The 19,530-nt window shown below is 36.8% G+C and overlaps 1 protein-coding gene across 5 annotated transcripts; it reads left to right on the forward strand.

Moving 5' to 3' along the window:
• LOC104594588 (uncharacterized) lies at nucleotides 1-17,981 on the forward strand. 5 transcript variants are annotated; one of them, XM_019197333.2, is made up of 12 exons: nucleotides 10-476; nucleotides 784-868; nucleotides 1,664-1,860; nucleotides 2,577-2,648; nucleotides 15,797-15,879; nucleotides 16,114-16,159; nucleotides 16,297-16,353; nucleotides 16,516-16,570; nucleotides 16,654-16,754; nucleotides 16,855-16,918; nucleotides 17,025-17,158; nucleotides 17,630-17,981. In XM_019197333.2, exons 1-12 carry the CDS (start codon nucleotides 399-401, stop codon nucleotides 17,801-17,803), a joined length of 1,146 nt encoding a protein of 381 aa, XP_019052878.1. In that variant the 5' UTR covers nucleotides 10-398; the 3' UTR covers nucleotides 17,804-17,981. The 5 variants fall into 5 exon arrangements, with proteins under 5 accessions (XP_019052877.1, XP_088754187.1, XP_010253245.1 ...); XM_019197332.2 differs by lacking the exon at nucleotides 17,025-17,158 and having other exon boundaries at nucleotides 1-476; XM_088898061.1 differs by lacking the exons at nucleotides 2,577-2,648; nucleotides 17,025-17,158 and adding an exon at nucleotides 3,691-3,756 and having other exon boundaries at nucleotides 1-476.
• Nucleotides 17,982-19,530: the final 1,549 nt, after the last annotated feature.

A 19,530-nucleotide genomic window follows, 5' to 3' on the forward strand; every position in this document is an offset into this window, starting at 1 on the left:
GTATTCTAAGCGGTTGGTCCGACAGCCAAAAAATTTTCCCCCAAAGGAAGAACACGTGTTAATTTCACTCCACCTGTCTTCGCCCCCTGTCTCTCTCATGAGATCCATTTTGATTTCGCACTCCTCCCGACAACATCAGAGCTCTTTTAACTGGTTTCTTTTCCATTTTCTTTTTCTCCGTGATTTGTCCAAAGCATAGATATTAGGCGTCTAGGGTTTCGGGCTCCCTCAAATCTCCTTCGGAGTCCGTGTTTTTGCTTGTCAATTTTGCCTGAGGAAGCTTATAAGAATGGACATGGCTATCTCTTTCTATCTATCTTAGTACGAATTGATTGAATTGAATTTAGGGTTTTGATTTTGTTTTCAAATGCTTTTTCTCGATCGGAGGTTTTATCAGAATGTCACAAGCTTCGACGGCTCGGGGCTCTGCTTATCTAACCGCACTTACCCAAGAAATCGAGAAAAAACTCCAACGGGTGAAGTCTTCTATTAATTTTACCGAAATTGGTATCCCATATCCCTCTGTCTGTCTCCATTTGTGTCCGTAATTAGGAAATCGGTTATACCCAGGATTCTTGAATGGATCCGTTTCATCTCTTTTTATGCGAATCCCTTACAGTTCAACTCTTGTAACGCATAACAATTCCTTCTCTTTTCGTTTCATTCTATCTGTTAATTATATGGTTATTTCACCAATTTGTGTTAATTCGAGCTTTATAAAGTTATAAATGCTCCACTATAGAACCGCATTAGGTATATTTATGTATCATTAAATTTTTGTAGGCATTAGTCACTCAATCCCAGAGACTCAATTTGATGCAAGAACTGTTTGCTGATGTGGCGTTAGAAGTTGACGTCCGCGCCCGTGGTGAGTCTTCATTGTGGAATGCATTCCTTCTTCCTGTTAGACACTTATACTCTCTACCTGTGTTTGTCCGACTATTTCCAGATGTTTTCTATGAGGTAGTATGAATGTTATTTTAGCATTTAATATATCTCTAACTTCTATAATTGGATTCTAGAACTGTTGCATATTGGTTCCTCTGAATACTGTTGTATCTAATTAATGTTTAATTCCACATAAACCTAAAGTGGGAGGATTGAAAACACTGAAGTTTAAGGATTTGAACTTTACAGAATGGAATCTGTTCAAGATTTTTTAACATTTGACCTCCCGCTCCCTCCTCTCCTTAGTTTTCAGTTTCTTCAACAGCCTCTGTAGAAGAAACTGTGGAGAATAATGTCTACTTTGTACCCACTAAAGAGAACTTGGCTCCCACATATTTACTGTCAACATTGTAATCGAGATGTTATGTACAAGTGAACCATTTTGACTCTTCGTGCAGATATAACAGAAGTTGTGTAAAGTCTGATATAGCCCCAAGCCTAAGGTGCATTTGGTTATAACAACAATTCTGAGACTCTGTAGTGATATTTTGCTTGCATGTGTGTCATATGTGATGGCCTTAAGCTTACAAAATTTATATGCTTGAGCCTCTTTTGAGATTATTCTCCACCATCCTTTCTTGTAGATTCATAATAAGATTTAATTTTAGAATTTATGGACAGTTAAAATTTATCTCCCAATGATAGTTTCTAATGACATGAGTCATCTCTGTTCTTGTATACATTTTTGACTTTTATGCTCTCCAAATTAAAACAGACATAATTCTTAGCAAGGATGAAGATGGAATTTCTTCAGCAGAGGGTGACATTGAGAATCATCTTTGCTTTTATGATGTCCTTGCCGATCATTATGTTAAGGTGCCTGAGAATGGAAAACCTATTCTTGATTTGATTGTCCAGCTTTGGAGCCAGTCTTTTGCATCTAATATCTTTGCCCTCCTTTTCCACAAGTGGGTATGTTCTTATATTTATTGAAATTTTTATATCCATGTTTTTTCTATTGAATTGTTTTTTTTTTCTGCCACCTGCATGTTGATATTTGTAATATGCATATGTACTTGTAATGGCTATATTTATTTATTTATTTATTTTTTAGAGAAGTATGTAGTTGGAATGCATTCTGCATTACCTCCTACTCTTGACTAGAAGGGCAAAGGGCCATTACCCAATATTGGACCCAGCCATTCCAGGGTTTTGGGAGGTGTGGACTGGATACAGATCTAACCTTCAGCACTTTGTTGCATAGTGGCTGATCTCAGACTTGAACCTGTGTTTGCATGCTTTCAGCCTGATATTTTACAATTTAACCAAGAAATGGCCCCTACCTGCTACTACCTTGGGTCTTAAATAAAAAAATCTCCGATGTTGGAACTTAGAAGTAGCATATAAGCATAATACAATCATACACTTTGAAGCTATGTGTTTTTGGGGGAATTGGTAATAGCACCATTTGTATCCACTAGGGAGGGAGATTATGAGAGTGACATGGGATTCTCAATGGATATTGAGAGAACAAAAATTGCAAGGGATCCTCAGGTGGTGATAGTTTGGATGCTTACATCTTTGATAGACTATCATAGTTGAGGCATTACACCAGGTAAGCAAGATTATTGACCACAGTTATAAACAACTCATTAGATTGGGCACTAAGGTCTACATATTCTTTGTAGACAACATGGCTAGAGGTGGAGTTGGGAAGAGGAAGAGTCAAATGTATTGTGATACAAGCTACCTTAATGCAGGTGTGGAAGAGTCAAAATTGGAAATTTCTGAATCTTTTTATGTATTTTTGTATTTCTAGATAGTAGGGATATTTTGGTTATTTATGTTGCGTATGGATTCTACCCTTAAAGTTTGATCTATATAGTTATTGTTTAGTTTTGTTTGAAGCTTCATGGCCATTGCGAGTAGTTTTGAAGTTATTGAGTTTTCTTATGATAGTGGCAATTGTGTAATTTCTCTTTTCCCAATTTATAGGTATGTATTGGTTCCTCAATGTCACTCTATAGTGTAATGCATATAGTATTTATACACTACATACATGATTCTAAGGAGATTGATACGATACAATGGTGGAATGATTTAACATTGCACTATTCCTTCCATATCAGTTTGTCTCAGTACTGATACATAGGCATGTACTAGTCCATACTGATCCATATTGTTTGATACAATCCAAGTTTTTTTTTTTTTTTTGAAATTCATATTTGAATGCCCATTAGTTACACCATTAATCATGCCATTAATTGTGGATTTTTAAATAACTAACTAAAATAACATACACTTTACTTTATTTGGGGGGCTACATGTAATCCAAATAAACAATGTTATATATGAATGTTCAACTAAAAGAATAAAAAGAATGATCATTAAAATTAGTATTTTATAAATATTAGTGAAATGAATGATCTATCAAAATACCAAAAACAGAATAACTATTTTAGTAATTAAAATTTATGAATTTACATATGATATGTATATTAGAAATTCTAATGATTTGGCCAACCTACTAGTTTATTTCCTGTCTACCTTTAGAGTGCCAGTGAAAGTAGAAAACTAGTTAGAGAAGATAATGAGGGATTTCTTGTGGGAACCAGGGGACACTAAGAAGGATCACTTAGTAAAGTGGGAGGTGGTTTCTAGGAGTAGGGATGATGGAGGCCTTGGGTTAGGAAATATATGATTAAGAAACACGACTCTGCTGGGGAAATGGATTTGGAGACTACCGATGGAACAAGACAAATTTTGGTCTAGAGTGATTGTTAGTATTCATGGATTTGGCAGGTAACGACTGGGATACAAGACTCGACCCTGGGGCTTCTCAGTGTTCTCCTTGGAAAGCTATTCAAGGTACTTTGCCTCTTATGCTCACTTATTTCAAATATGATGTTTGCGTTGGAAATAAAGTCTTGTTTTGGAAGATGTTTGGATTGGTGAAAACTCCCTTAGAGATAGATTTCCTTTTGTTTACTCCTTGTCTGAAAACAAAAGAAAAGTGATCTCTTCGGTGTTTGTTGATAACTTCTGGGATTCGGGCTTGAGAAGAGGTCTAAGGGATTCTGAAATGGGGATGGTTGATGATTTGATCACTCAGCTGGGGGAAATCTTCCTTGATCAGCCTTTGTTGTGTCGGTGGGACTTGGATTACCTATGATACGGGAAGTTTGGTCCCCACCAGCACAACAAAGGGTAAGACTGAACTTTGATGAAAGCTTTATTAGGTAATCCAGGCCCATCTGGTATAGGAGGTGTTTTCAGAGATAATGAAGGCAAGATAATGGCTCTCTATTCAGGTCCAATAGGAGTTGGAGATTCCTTAAGAGTGGAAATCTTGGCACTACATCAAGGTGTAAAACTAGCCAAACAATTGGGGCTACAACAGATTGAGATAGAGGGGGACTCCAAATTGGTAGTTGGGTGGATGCAATCAGGACAGCTGGGAATTTGGCAGTATAGACAGCTGATAAGGGAAATACTTAGCATAACAAGGGAGGTGGGTGTTTGTTTCAAGTGGGTAAGGAGATCAACAAATGGTTTTGCTGACACCCTAGCAAAACAAGGGACTGTAAGGGAGAGACTTTTCTAATAAGGGTTGACTTCTGTATTTTAGTTTTAATTTATCTCTAATGAAAGTTATTGTTTATGATAAAAAAGATTAAGTAAGTTGACTTATTTTTTGTTAATATACAAAAGTAAAAAGGATTTGACTATGATACTAGAAAGACATGATGTCGAAAAAACTGATAACCAATCAATTGGTATCATAAAAATAGTAACCAATCAGGTGGTATTCATCAAAATTCAAGGGAGATTGATTGCTCAATGCTCTTCCGGTATCACAAGTTTCCAACATCATAGATTTACCAAAGTGAAAACAATAAAACGGAAAATAATTGATTTAGTAATCAAGATATAATGGTTGCATATGATTTATTGTCTTGGATCTTCTACATTCTCATGAATCTAATATCTTTTTTAGAGCATTGTATATTTATGTAATTATTAATTAATTATTTAACTTAAATAAGTAATAATGTATTAATAATTTCGTGTATGTAGTAATTTGTAAAAATTTATATAGTATTTGTCTTGAACTACTGATTGACGCATTATCAGTAAAGTTGTATGATATCTACGTGTCATGCTATATTGATATTAATTGATTTCTTCATATTGACTATTGAAGTATGCATTCACTATGTATTTATACCTTATTCATAGTTATTTCAACTTTGGATTCAATGCTATTAATGTATTTGTGGGAGTTTCCTTAATGTATCCAAGTGCATCCAAATCTTTCCTCCATACTATGCATATCAAATGTGTATTTCGAATTTGTAATACTATTTTGTATCCAAGATTTTTTTTATCAATAACAGAATTTCATTAAAGGTGATTCAAAAATAGTTGGTAGGTTGATTATTGAAGGTGATCCAAAAATAGTTGTGGGTTGACTGAAAAAGGGGGAAGGAGTAATATGGAAGCTAAGGAATGAGTTCAGGCACTTCAAGCAGATATCTAAAGACACAATGGTCCAAATAAAGTGGATTAGGAGATCTGCAAACAGTAAGGCTGATGGTTTAGCTAACAAGGACTTCAGAGACAATCCATGTTATGGACTGTTTTGTAAATAGTGGGATAGTTCTTCTTGGGCTTTTTGTTTCTGCCCACAACTTCTTATTGTATATATTCTTTTTAATCTAATGAATCAAATTTTGTGTTGCTGGTAAAAAAAGGATTAAGGAAGGAGATGGAAATACTAAATTCTTCCATGAGATGGCCAATGAGAGGATGAGGAAAAATCTAGTGACTAAACTTGAAGTAGATCAAGTGATACATGAGTCTCAAGAGGAAATAACCAATTGTTTTGTTGCCCACTTCAAATCTATTCTTAGGAGGCCTCTAGGTAATAGAGTGGAGATGGAAGGTGTTACTTGGCAAAGATTTTCTAAAGAAAATAAAGGATGGCTGGAAAGGAATTTTGAGGAGGAAATTAGGCAAAGCTGTTTTCTCAATGGATAGATCGAAGGCACCGAGGCTGAATGGTTTTACTATGGATTTCTTTCAAGATTGTTGGAATATAGTTAAAGAAGACTTGTTTGAAGTTTTCAAAGAGTTTGAGCATAATTAAATAATAAGTCGTGGAGTTAATGCTACTTTTCTAGCTTTGGTTCCTAAGAAAAAAGAGGCCAAACATCCATAACACTTTAGACCTATTAGTTTATTGACCAGCATTTACAAGATTCTAGCTAAGGTCTTGTCATTGAGGATCTAAAAGGTGTTCCCATCTATAATTAGCCAAGCTCAAGGTGCCTTTATACAAGGGAGACAAATAATTGATCAGATCTTAATAGCAAATGAACATGTGGAGATGTGAAGATCGGTAATCAAGGCTTTGTTGTAAATTAGATCTTGAGAAGGCCCATGATCTAGTGGATTGGAGCTTCTTGCGAGAGGTGCTTAGGAAGATTGGTTTTGGGGATATATGGTGTAAATGGATTAATGACTGCATTATGTCCTACCATTACTCTATTTTAGTCAATGATTTCTTCCTAGCCTGTAGGGGCCTAAGACAAGGTGATCTATTGTCCCCTTTCTTATTCACTTTGGTTGTTGATGCTTTTAGTAGACTTTTATCAGAAGCAGATAGGTGGAGAGTTGGTAGAAGTAGAGTTTCAATTACTCACCTTCAGTTTGCAAATAACATTATAATTTTTTGTGAGGGTCGTGACTTGGTGGAAGTGAGAAATTTGAAGAACCTGATTGTACTCTTTAAGAGTGACTCTAATTTGAAAAACAACTTTGAGGAGAGTTGTGTGGTTGGACTAAACTTGGATGGGGGGAATTAGGGACTATTGCTTCTTGCTTAGGTTGCACCTGTTCTGAGTGGCCTTTGACCTATTTAGGACTTCCCTTAGGTGCTAACCCAAAGGAAAGATGACTTTGGAGTCCTGTGGTGGAAAAGTTTGAAAAAATGTTGGCGGCCTGGAAGAAGAATTACATTTCTTTGGGGGGCAGAGTAACCTTAATCAAAGCAACACTTGCCAACCTGCCAATCTACTTTTTGTCAGTCTTTAGGATACCTAACAAGGAAGCTAAGAGGATTGCAAAAATTGATGAGGGATTTCTTGTGGGAGCCATGGGAAGAAAAAAGGGATCATCTAGTTAGATGGGAAGTGGTGAGTCGAAATAAAAAGAAGGGGGTTTGGGGCTAGGGAAGTTAGTAAGAATGAATCTCTTCTAGGCAAGTGTATTTAGAGGTGGCCACTAGAAAGAGAGAGTTTATGGCATGAGGTGGTGGCTAGTATTCATGGTGTCTCTGAGACTGGTTGGGATGTTGGGGTATCTCGACAGGATTTGCTTACATCACCTTGGAAGGCAATTTTTGGCACTCTCCCTAAATTCCTCAGCTTTGTAAGGTATGATGTCTGCTCCGGTAATTCTATTCGTTTTTGGGAAGATATTTAGGTGGTCACTTAACCTCTAAAAGGTTGCTTCCCCTCTCTCTACTCTATCTCCCTTTTTAAAAAGAAGCCAGTCTCAAGGTTTATTTCACCCCCAATTCTCCCTTTGACTCTAAATTGGGACTTTGGGTTTCATAGAGGTTTAAAGGATGAAGAACTTGCATGTGTTTCTTCTTAACTCTTGCGTCTTCTGGACTCTGTTTGCTTGGACCTCTCTCAACTTGATAGAAGAATTTGGTATCTAACTCTGAATGGTTTCTTCACTTGTGCTTCTTTCTTCAAGTCCCTTTGTTTTTCCCCTTCCACTTCGGACTTCCCTGCCAAAGAAATTTGATCAAGGCCCATCCCTCCTAAAATAGTTGTCTTTTGCTAGGAAACTTTCTATGGTAAGATCAACACTATGGCTAACCTGCAAAAAAAAGAGACCTTATCTTTGTTAGTCCTCAAATTGGTGTATTTTGTGTAAAGTACATAATGAGGATTGCTACCACTTGTTATCTTGCTCCTATGTTGCTAATATTTGGAATTGGGTCTTTATGTTGTTTGGGTGCAGGTGGAACTTGCCCTCTGAAGTAATTATGCTTTTTGATTCATCTACTTTTGGGTGGCCAACTAAGAGAGGGAAACTAATGTGGAAGTGCATCAAAGCAGCCACTTTGTGGACTATTTGGGAGGAGAGGAATTCTAGAATATTCCAAGAAAAGGAAAGAAGCATCAAAGAAGTAAAGAAATGTATTTTGACAAGGACAATTCTTTGGAAGAAAACCTTAGATTTGTTTAGGGATTACTCCTTTGATGATCTCCGGAAAAGTTGGGCAGAGGTGGCCTCCATAGCCTCCAAAAAGGATGGATTAAAGGCAATTTGGAGACCTCCTACAGAGGGTGTGGTAAAGCTGAATTTTGATGGGAGCAGTTAAGGTAATCTTGGACCTTCAGGGATAGGAGGGATCTTGAGATAAAAGGACAGCAACATCCTATCCGTATTTTTAGGTTCAATGGAAGTTGGTAATTTTCTACAAGGGCTGAGATACTGGTTATGGTAAAAGGAATACAGGTTGCCAACCAACTAGGAGTGGAAAATTTGATAGTCAAGGGAGACTCTAAGGTGGTAGTGGACTGGCTATTGAACTCGGATACAGTCGTCTAGGGATAGAAGGATCTTCTCAAGAAAGTTAAGTGGCTCACAAGGAATATATGCCAATCAGTTTTCAGTGGGTTAGCAGATCGGCAAATGCTATGGCTGATTCTTTGGCTAAACAAGAGTTCTCAAGGGCTAAACTATTTTGGACTACCTTATGATTGTATCCTGTTAAGAATATGGTTATGTTCTTATCTCTAAGGGGAGGTAATATCTTGTGCCTCCTCTTAGGGTGAATGTATACTTCTTTTATTAATAAATCATTATTCATTTATAAAAAAAATAAAGTAAATTTACAAATTGGTTCAAGATGTAAAAGAAATTGTATAATGCATACATAATTTCTACATAGACTTTAAGGTTGTTGAGGTTTACTCCATTAAATATCTTTGGCCTATACCTTGCCTCTTCAAGACCAATGGCCTTCCGCCTTTTAAAGACTTGGATGCAACCAATATTCTAAGTGTAAATATGCAGAGAAACCAAGGGTGCATTATGATCAAGTTGCAGCTGAAAAGTATATAATTAGCAAAGTGTCAGATCTTATTTTATTATTTGAACATCTTGGCAATAAATCCGATTGAAATATGAGGAAGTAGAGAAGAGAAGGGAAGAAGAGAGAAAAGGAGAAGGAAGAAAGGAAGAAGAAAATGTTTGGAGCAATAGAACAGTTCTGGTGGTGCCAGCTTCTATTATATTATATAGGGCGGTAGAAATAAGAAGGGAAAAGACCCTTGTGCCCCTACTGTAAGTGAGTACAATAACAGAAAATAAAAAAACGCTTTACCTAGCCAAACAGACCCTAACACAAATAACTAAATTATTTCAACACTCCCCCTCCTGTTGGAGCATAGATGTCAATCATGCCCAACTTGTCACACAAATCATTGTGCCGCACATGATGAAGACCTTTGGTGAAGATATCTGCAAGTTGTTTTTCTGAGTTGACATATGGAGTGCACACTTCTCCATTTACAAGTTTCTCTCTAATAAAATGCTTGTCCACTTCAATGTGTTTCGTCCTATCATGTAGGACTGGATTAGCAGCAATGTTGATGGCAGCTTTATTGTCACAGTAGAGTGACATAGGATTGCTCACTGCAAAACCCAGTTCACCTAACAGATTTCTTATCCACATGATTTCAGCAACCCCATGAGATATCGCTCTATATTCTGCTTCAGTACTAGATCTAGCCACCACACTTTGTTTTTTACTTCTCCATGTGACCAGGTTTCTTCCTACAAAGGCACAATACCCATTGGTAGACTTTCGGTCATCAACTGCTCCAGCCCAATTAGCATCAGTATGTATTTCACCTTTAAGTGACCATGTTTCTGGAACAACAAACCAGCTCCGGGAAACTTCTTGAGGTATCTAAGGATCCTCTCTGCAGCTTCAAAGTGAGTTGTCCTAGGATTGTGCATGAACTAACTAAGGACACCCACTTCATAAGCAATATCAGGCCTGATCATAGACAAATACAAGAGTCTCCCTACGAGTCTTTGGAACTTCTTCACATCTTTCAAAAACTCTCCCTGACTGTTTCCCAGCTGATGATTAGATTCAATTGGTGAGTCAATTGGTTTTACCCCCAACTTGCCTATATCTTCTAGTAGATCTAGTGCATATTTCCGTTGGGAAATAAAGATGCCCTTGTGAGAGCGGGCAACTTCAATTCCAAGGAAATAACGTAAGGGGCCTAGATCTTTCACCTCAAATTGAGTGGCTAAGAATTTTTTTAGTCTCTGTATTTTAGCCTCCCAATCTCCTGTGATCACTATGTCATCCACATACACAATTAGAGCTGCAATTTTCCCTTTACCTCTTTTCACAAATAGAGTGTGATCTGACTGGCATTGTCTGAACCCCATCTGTTAAACTGCTAAATGGAACTTACTAAACCAAGCCCGAGGTGATTGTTTCAACCCATATAAAGATTTTTTTTAACCTGCACACCTTTTGTTCACTGCCTTTGGCACAAAAACTTAGAGGTTGGGTCATATACACTTCCTCTTCCAAGTCACTATTCAAGAAAGCATTTTTGATGCCCAATTGGTGAAGTTCTCAGTCAAGATTTGTTGCCAATGAAAGAAGAATCTTGATAGAGTTCATCTTGGCTATTGGAGCAAAAGTCTCTGCATAGTCCACTCCATATACCTGTGTAAAACCTCTTGCTACCAGTCTAGCCTTGTACCTTTCAACTGTTCCATCAGCCTTGTGTTTCATTGTGAACACCCACTTGCAACCCACTGGTTCCTTCCCTTTAGGAAGATCCACCAACTCCCAAGTGCCATTTTTGTGTAATGCATCAATTTCTTCCTGCACTGCATCTGTCCATTCAGGTTTAGATAAAGCTTCTGCCACATTCTTAGGAATGGGGACATTGTCCACAGAAGAGAGGAATGCACGGAATGAAGGTGAAACGTGATCATAGGACACAAAATTAGAGATTGGATGATTAGTGGTACAAGATCTAACACCCTTTCTCTTAGCAATAGGAATATCAAGATCATTTATGACTGGGGAATCAACATTGAGAGGAACAGGCATATCAATAGGAGCAAGTGTACCTGGCTGATGAGACGGATCTGCCTCAAGTGAATCCGATGATGTTGGTTGCATAGTGTTAGGTTCCACGGCTCTTGAACTCTGTCGGCTTTTATGGCGACAATGAAAGACCCGGAATGGAGGAGGATTGGGTAAAGGAGGTAGTTGAGTTTGAGCTGCCTGTTTCTCCTCAACCCTATTCTCCCCCTGAGGAGAAACTGAGAAGAAATGTTGATTTTCAAAGAAGGATACATCAATGGAGACATAGTACTTGCGAGAGGTAGGATCATAGCAGCAATACCCCTTCTGAGATAAAGGGTAACCAAGGAAAACACAAGGAATAGCCCGAGGATCAAGCTTACCTCGAGTAGGGGACAAGTTATGGACAAAGCAACGACACCTAAAACACGCATCGGAATGGTGGACAACAGAGCTGTAGGAAACAGAAGCTGATGTGGGGCCTTATACTCTGGTAACCGAGATGGCATACGGTTGATGATGTATGTAGCACACAAAACTGCATCCATCCAAAAACGTTTTGGCACATTCATATGAATTAATAAGCCACGAGCTACTTCGAGAAGGTGACGGTTCTTTCGTTCAGCAACACCATTTTGTTGGGGTGTCTTGGCACAAGAGCTTCGCTGAAGTGACCCACTCGAAGCAAAAAACTCCATGAGATCACTATGGAAGTATTCCTTCGCATTGTTCGACTGGGAGATATGGATTTCAGTTTGGAATTGAGTGAACACCATGCGTTGAAAGTCTTTAACAATTTTTGGCACTTCATCTTTAGATCGCATAGGGTAAACCCAAGTGTATTTAGAGTAATTATCAATCAAGGTAATGAAGCACTTATATCCAGCCTCAGTGGGTAGCGTAATAGGGCCCCAAACATCAGAATAAACAATATGAAATGGAAATTCAGATCTTTTCTTTCTGAAAGGTAAAGAACTTCTATATTGTTTACTCAATTGACATGTCTGACACTGTAACTGACTCACTCACAAGGACTCAAACAACTTTGGGAACATAACTTTTAATGACCAAAAGAAAGATGACCAAGACGACTATGCCATAAATAGGCTTGATTCTCACTGGACAAACACGTAGAGACCATCCACCATGCTTCCTCTACCAATTGTCTTCCCCGAGGCCAAATCCTGAAACACACATGAAGACGGAAAAAAAGTGACTGAACAGTTCAAGGAGTGAGTTATACTACTAATGGACAACAAATTTATAGGTAATTTCGGAACATGCAGTACATTAGAAAGGGTAAGGCCGAGTGGGAGAGGTATGGTACATTGGCCAGCTATGGTAGAGAAAGAACCATCAGCTAGTCTCACTTTATCTCTCCCAGAGAGAAGGTTATATGTCTGAAATAAATTTGATTTACCGGTCATGTGGTTTGAGGCTCCGGAGTCAATAACCCAAGGAGAATCAGTGGTATGAGATGACACATGGAAGGCAATGGCAGCGTTACTTGATGTAGACGCAAAAGAGGTAGAGGGAGTATGACCAGAATCCATATGGCGGAGAGTCCTACCATACAATTCCAAATGGTCACGAAAGGAGTTGATAATTTCTTCCTTAGGGTCAGAACTGGGATGCCTCTCCTGAGTTACCAATGGACTAGTCTTTGGCGACGCCATATTAGCTGAGTTATACTTTTTTTTATTTTGCTATTTGGTTTCTTGCCTTGATCAGGTGTTGACTTCTTACCCAAATCCTTGGCAAGTCTTTACTACCCAAGATCTGCACCCTGATGGACTCATATGAAGGATTCAGCCCTAGGAGGAAGGCAAAGACCCGTTGCTGAGATACAAGTAACTTATACGCCTTTGCATCTTCATCACACTTCCAATTCACATTCTGGTAGTGATCAAGTTTTTTCCATATCGATGTCAAATCAGAATAGTACATCGAGAGACTCCTCTCCCCTTGCTTGCAAGTAGAGGATTCAGCTTGTAGTTGATATATCTTGGCATAGTGTCTCTGCTCTGAATAGGTGGACTTTGCTTGTTCCCATATCTCACAAGCAGTTTCAGCCCACATAAAAGTCTTCCTTACCTGTGGCAGCATGGAAACCAAGAGCCATGACATCACCATACTATTCTCTTGGTTACACCTATCATATTCAGCACTTCCGTTCTTCGGTTCCTTCACTCTCCCATTAATGTATCCTATTTTCCCCCTAGCAGTGATGTAGAGTTTTATTCCCCTAGACCACTCAAGGTAGTTCAGACCATCAAAGGGAATAACAGCCATGGGGAAATTCATATCCATTCCCCCACTCACTCGATTGTGGCTCCCTGAAATCTCTGAAGTAGCAGAATTCTCATGGTAAGCACAAGATTTTTTTATCTTAACTCTCAACTTAGGATCCCTCCTTATATCGACAAAAGCTCCACACGCAACAATTCAGTTCTGGACTTTATCTGAGCACAAAAAACAGCACCAATTTCCAAAGAAGAACTATGACGAGACTGATTTTCACCACAGCATTAATCAATAACGTGTAAGTTCCACCACAGCATTAATCAATAAGAGAGATCCTAACACACATGAAATCAGACTAACGAGCAGAGAAAACAGGTCATCTATGACCTACAGTCACCTTTTCATAGGTACAGGATCACACGATCCAACAAATAAAAAATATAACCCTCACAAAAGTCTGCCGACCAAGGAAAGAAATAAAAGAAGAAAGAAAACTTTAGGGTTGTACCAGTTGCAGATCTGATTTGATAAGCCCAGATTCAGCAACTTGAAGAGAAAAAACTTGGTTGCCCAGATTCAACAGCCTTGCTCTATACCATCTTGGCAATAAATCCGATTGAAATATGAGGAAGTAGAGAAGAGAGAAAAGGAGAAGGAAGAAAGGAAGAAGAAAAGGTTTGGAGCAATAGAGCAGTGCTGGCAGCGCCAGTTTCTATTATATTATACAGGGTGGCAGAAATAAGAAGGGAAAAGACCCTTTTGCCCCTGCTGTAAGTGAGTACAATAACAGAAATAACAGAAAATGAAAAAACGCTTTAACTAGCCAAATAGACCCTAACACAAATAACTAAACTATTTCAACAGAACACATGAATCTTCAAGAACAAGGTATGGTTATATTACAAAAAATAAAATAGCAAAAACACATGGGAGATTGTGGGATTAAAGGCTAAAAACTGTTATTTTGTTCTAGTTTCAATTAATATGTGTCTGAATGTTTAGTTGATTGAATTGATCAAAAAAACTGTTTAGTTGTCATAAACAAAAAGGTATTTCGTTCGGCAGGCAATCAGACCATACACGTTGAGCTAAAATGACACTGTAATTATTGATTTATTCAAAGTTATTATTTTAGCTCGAGTTCCTGAATGTAGTCACCAGAATCGGAAACCAACACTGCCAACAGATCCGGAGTCAAAATGTCAAACATTATTTTATGCATTGAAAAAAATAAAAGATGATTATATAAATATGTCATAAAATTTTGCTTTTTTATTGATATTCAAAAAAAAAGAAAAAGATGATGATATGAAAAAAAGTTACAAATGAGAGCACGATTACACAAGTAATCAGATAAATAAAGATGGCAATATGGAATTAGTAGTTTGACACGTGGGTATTCATATTTTGTTTTCCAACTAAACAATTGGTTATAGACACATCATCACCATCATCTAAGCCTTGTAAGTTGTAATATATGAAGCAGCATATTATGACATGTTAAACGTATACCATTATCACCATCATCTAAGCCTTGTCCCAATTATATTGGGACTGGTAGCATAATACAAGCTCACGCTGGTGGAGTTATGTTAAACATAAATCTAGTTTCAAAATAGTGTGCATATGTGCTGATGTTGTAAAGTACGTGATGAGGTGTAATATTAGATCTGAAAGAAATCCAACATATTCCTTTTGTGAGTTAGATGGTCAAACAAACTTAAGCTGGAAAAAGCTCCATTCTCCATTTCTAGTAAGTGAATTGGAGACATGTTGTGATGTTGAAATCCAAGTTAGGGGTGATCATGGGCTGCCTGAGCTGGGTTCCGGGTCTACAATTTTAAACATGAAATATTAAATATATATTACATATAACAAAGAATATATGTATAAAATTTATGTAATACTCAATGTAATATAAAATATTATATAATATGTATTATGTGTGTCATATTAATATTAAATAATTATATATACAATATTAAATAAAAAATAAAAATGACCTAGAAATATATGTATATATTTAATTTATAAAAATAATTGCAGGCTTGGGCTAAAGGATTGGGCCTGTTCCTGGCTCAGCCCAGAAATTTGTGGGCTCGATGTGGACTAGGGCCTGGCCAGGCCTGAACACAACCTAGGCCAATGCCTGGAATTTCCAGGTTAGGCTGAAAGTGGTTACCCCTAATCCAATTGTTCGTTCAAATCAATGTGTCAGAAGAGTCAATATGTGGTGAAACAGTCAGCATGTGATAAGTTGATAAATGTAAATAACTTGTGCAGAATGCATGTAGATATTGGTTTGGCAAGGGTAGCACACATGTGACTCATTGTCATGGCACTTGAGAGTCTGGATTTTCTCAAGGAAATATTCTATGTTGTAACACATGTACTTTATGATTATTTTCATGAGTTGATCATATAGAAATGGATTTTTTATAACAAACTTTTCTATTGTATATCAAGATTATTGATATGGCATTTTGACCGAACTGAGTATTCCACTCTATTTTGCAGTTATTTGAAGTTCAACTCGAAAATTCAGAAATCCTCCTTCGTTACTCATCTGCCCTTGTTCAAGGTGCTACAAATGTTTTCTGGTATGGATGTTAGAGATTGTGGGATCATAAATCATTAAATAAGTAGTACTTGGGAGCTTTTTTGAGGAGATGAATTTTGAAGCACTAGGATTGAATGTTTCACGTTTTGTTTGTATGTTGGCTAAGCATGTACATTTATTAATTCAACTCTTTTTTTCTTGATTACATGTTTGCACTGTGTGACTTGCTGTATGCTTAATTGCTTGTTCATACATGACTAATGTTCATTGGCAGGATTGACATCCAGACGAACAGAAGGTGTTTCTTGTCTTTATTCCATGTAAAAAATCTTTAAGCCATAAATTTCTCCTGAATCCTGCCCAACTATGTTTCCTTTATTGTCTTTCTATGGTTTTGGATTGAAGTGAATCATGAATAAATATATGATGGCGTTATTGTTTCTCCTTTAATACCCAGTATCTTCTTGAGGAGGTTGCACTTGTCCCAATGCGTTTAAACAAAATTGCTTTACAGGTAAGGCATAATTGTTCTTGGTGTTTATCTTGAAACAGCAATGTTTTGATATTTATGGTTTCTATCTACCCCCATTGTTTGTTTGATCCAATTTGTTGTGAAGCCGTGTTTTATTGAAATTTCTTCTTGATTTTCAAAGTGCTCCTTTCAACTAATTTTCAGGCTCAGAGAGATTTATACCTTGTTCTTTCCAGGTTCATGTTCTTTTACAATTTAGGTATGTGCTTTTATCATGTAACTGCATGGTAGGATAACCCAATTTATCGACCTTATTAATTTTCTCATCTTTGTTGCACTCAGTTAACAAGCTTGAGGCTCTCTTAAATCAATTTCCTATTTTTCCAAATGCTTTTTTGGTTGGTGGTCCTGCAGACATTTTTGTTATAGAGCTCACAGATCAGGTAACACAATAATATCTCAAACATGTATCTAACTAAATTTTTATGGGTAATATGGTTGACCATCTATCTTACGTTTTATACTGTTATTTATTTTTGCCAGCTTCAAAAATTGAAAGTTGAACCAGTACTTCTACATTACCTCTCTCACATGAAAGTCCTTCAAGGTACATTATTGTCTTTACCTCTAATCCCCAATTCTACATGCTGTGAAACTTTGAGATTGTCAGCGATTTAAGGTTGCTTAGACTTGGTTAATCCGGTATTTTCTAGGCTTGGAGCTGAGGATGACTACAAGTACAAGATTGAAAGCCTGCCTATATAGCTTCACCTCCCCTGGTGGTCCAATGTATCCAACAAGAGCTGTTCGTCATGCGGCCTGGGATGCATTGGATTTACTTTTCCCTGTGAGTGATTTTCTGACCAATTTACCTTAGCGGGTTAGAGAAGTCAGTGGAATCGTAATTCGTGGTTACATGGGTTTTGCATACTTCTATCATTTGGTTAATTTTTTATCCAGAACTTGTCTATGGAGGGGTTGTTTACTGATGAAAACTTGTCATAGTAAAAGTCTTCAATTTTTTATCTCTATATTCATGTTATTGAGCTGAACAAGGATGAAAGCAAAATTATGTGTTCACACTTAAATAGGATAAAAAGCTCCGTCCATTGTAGTATTACATGCATTTTGGACCCCCAAAAAAAAACAAAAAATAACATATAATTAGCCATTAACACTAAATGGGCGTAGTAAATTGCATTGTATTTTCAATTTGTATCAGAAAGATAAGTGGAAGGATGCCTAAATTGATGTAATTGAATTTTCCATTTCAAGTTTCTTTGGTTATTGACCTCCAAGTTGGTGGTATTTGTTGCAGATCGGAAGATACCCACGGCATCTTATAAGTCTGTTTTTTCGACTTCTTTACCCGTGGTATTGGCCCTCTTCATGTTGGAATTTTGTAGTGTCTTGTATCAAAGCAATACTGTACTCACTCCTGAGGATGCTTTTTTCAAGTTGGAAGAATATGAGAAAACCAAAAGACACCTAAATGTTGGAAGTCTTATCGTGTTCCAGTCATCTGTACACGTAGGATGGAATTCCATTCAGGGGCCAACTTATGCCTTCTCACTGTATCAATTGTGCTTGGTATCTTCAACTCCTTTCCCTGCGATGAATGTATTGTAAGTGACATCTCTTACGAGTAAATTGATTTGTTAGTTGCATCATCCCTTTTGGCATAGCCACTTCAAAGTTTGGTAGCCGTCATCAAATGAGCAAATTGATGAAATTTGTAAGTTTGACATGTCTGAAATTTGTTCATTTTTCGGTGTTCACATGATTTAAATACTCTAAATTAAAATTTAACATCAAATAAACATATTAAAAAAAGGTTTTTATTCTAGAAAATTTATAAGGAAATTTAAATAACAGAATAAGTATTTTAATACTTAAAATACTATGGGTATTGTGATTTGTATGAGAAAGAGAGTCCTCGTTCTTGTCAGGGATGGTAAAATTTGTGGTGCATATATTGCAGCATGCAGCAAAAGATGGTGATTGGTTGCAGGTGATGGTAATTACACCTTGTTAAATCTTGTTAACCATGAAAATATGCTTTATAAAATGTGAACTAATGAAATATAAGCAAATTAAATTTGGAAGTAGGGTGCATTCTCTAATATTGATGGGATAAAATTTGTAACACCGTAGTTGAATTCTACGAGGTCAGAGTTTTCTATCATGACTAAGAATTTTGGGATGCACAGTAGATCTGGCACGGCTAACATAAACCAAGCCTGTAACAGCAATGTTAGTATAATATAAACATCAAAGGAATAAAGTAAACTTCTACAATCTTCAACAATTTGGGTGATGCACCAAGGTGAAGAAGAATTCGCCAACAGGAACGTAACAAGAGAGATAATCGCTTTCCACCTGTATCCTCGACAAACCAACAGATTTCTTAAGGTCTAGTTTGGTTCACTGGAATAGGGATCTGGAATTGAAATTGGAATGGCCCACTCTAATTTCAATTGTTTAGTTGGGCGAAATCAGAATCGCATTCTCATGACATTCATTTATTTGAGGGAATGGCCATTCTTTCCCCCACTTTTTGGAATGAAATCTCATTCCAGTTGATTTTAATTCTCATTTTGATTCTTATCTGAACCAAACTATGGAAGTAGACCATTCCAATTTCAATTAAGGGATCTAGATTCTGATTCTGACTGGGAACCAAATGGACCCAAGAACCATGCGCATCTCCCTTGGATTAATAATTGCTTGACAATGCTAACTCATTTGGCATTTTATTTTTCTATCAAAGAGTACAAATCAGTGGAAAAAAGGTTCTCGTTTTCATATCCCATTTTATAGACAAACTTCCAGTGTTGAATCAGCGAAAAAAAGGTAAATTTTAAATAACTTTTAGCTAAATTGCATGTTTTATATGAAAAACTTGAGGCATCATAGTTTTTTGTTTTTAGTTAGAAAAATAACAAGTGGGTGTTCGGCGATGTGTATGATTTTGTTTTTAGAAACAAAAAAACGTGTATGATTTCACTAATCTACATTTGTTAGAAAAAACGATTTTTATTTCAGATAAAAATGTAGAAATAAAATATTAATAATAGAATAATTATATATTTAATAATATATTTATTATTTATATTAATTATTAAATATTTTTTCATATATATATCATTAAAATATACATTATTCATGTATTTATGTATTATATGTAGATATTTTGAGCTTAAATTTAATATTATTATT

Source organism: Nelumbo nucifera, chromosome 2 (genome assembly GCF_055504915.1).
Source record: "Nelumbo nucifera cultivar China Antique chromosome 2, China Antique-T2T, whole genome shotgun sequence".
Classification (NCBI taxonomy): domain Eukaryota; kingdom Viridiplantae; phylum Streptophyta; class Magnoliopsida; order Proteales; family Nelumbonaceae; genus Nelumbo; species Nelumbo nucifera.

Excerpts from the sequence above, each read along its gene's own strand:
- LOC104594588 (XM_019197332.2), top strand. The coding sequence starts at position 399 with ATGTCACAAGCTTCGACGGCTCGGGGCTCTGCTTATCTAACCGCACTT. Across the intron at positions 869-1,663 it reads AGTTGACGTCCGCGCCCGTG|ACATAATTCTTAGCAAGGAT; the intron begins GTGAGTCTTCAT and ends AAATTAAAACAG. Across the intron at positions 15,880-16,113 it reads GGTGCTACAAATGTTTTCTG|GATTGACATCCAGACGAACA; the intron begins GTATGGATGTTA and ends GTTCATTGGCAG.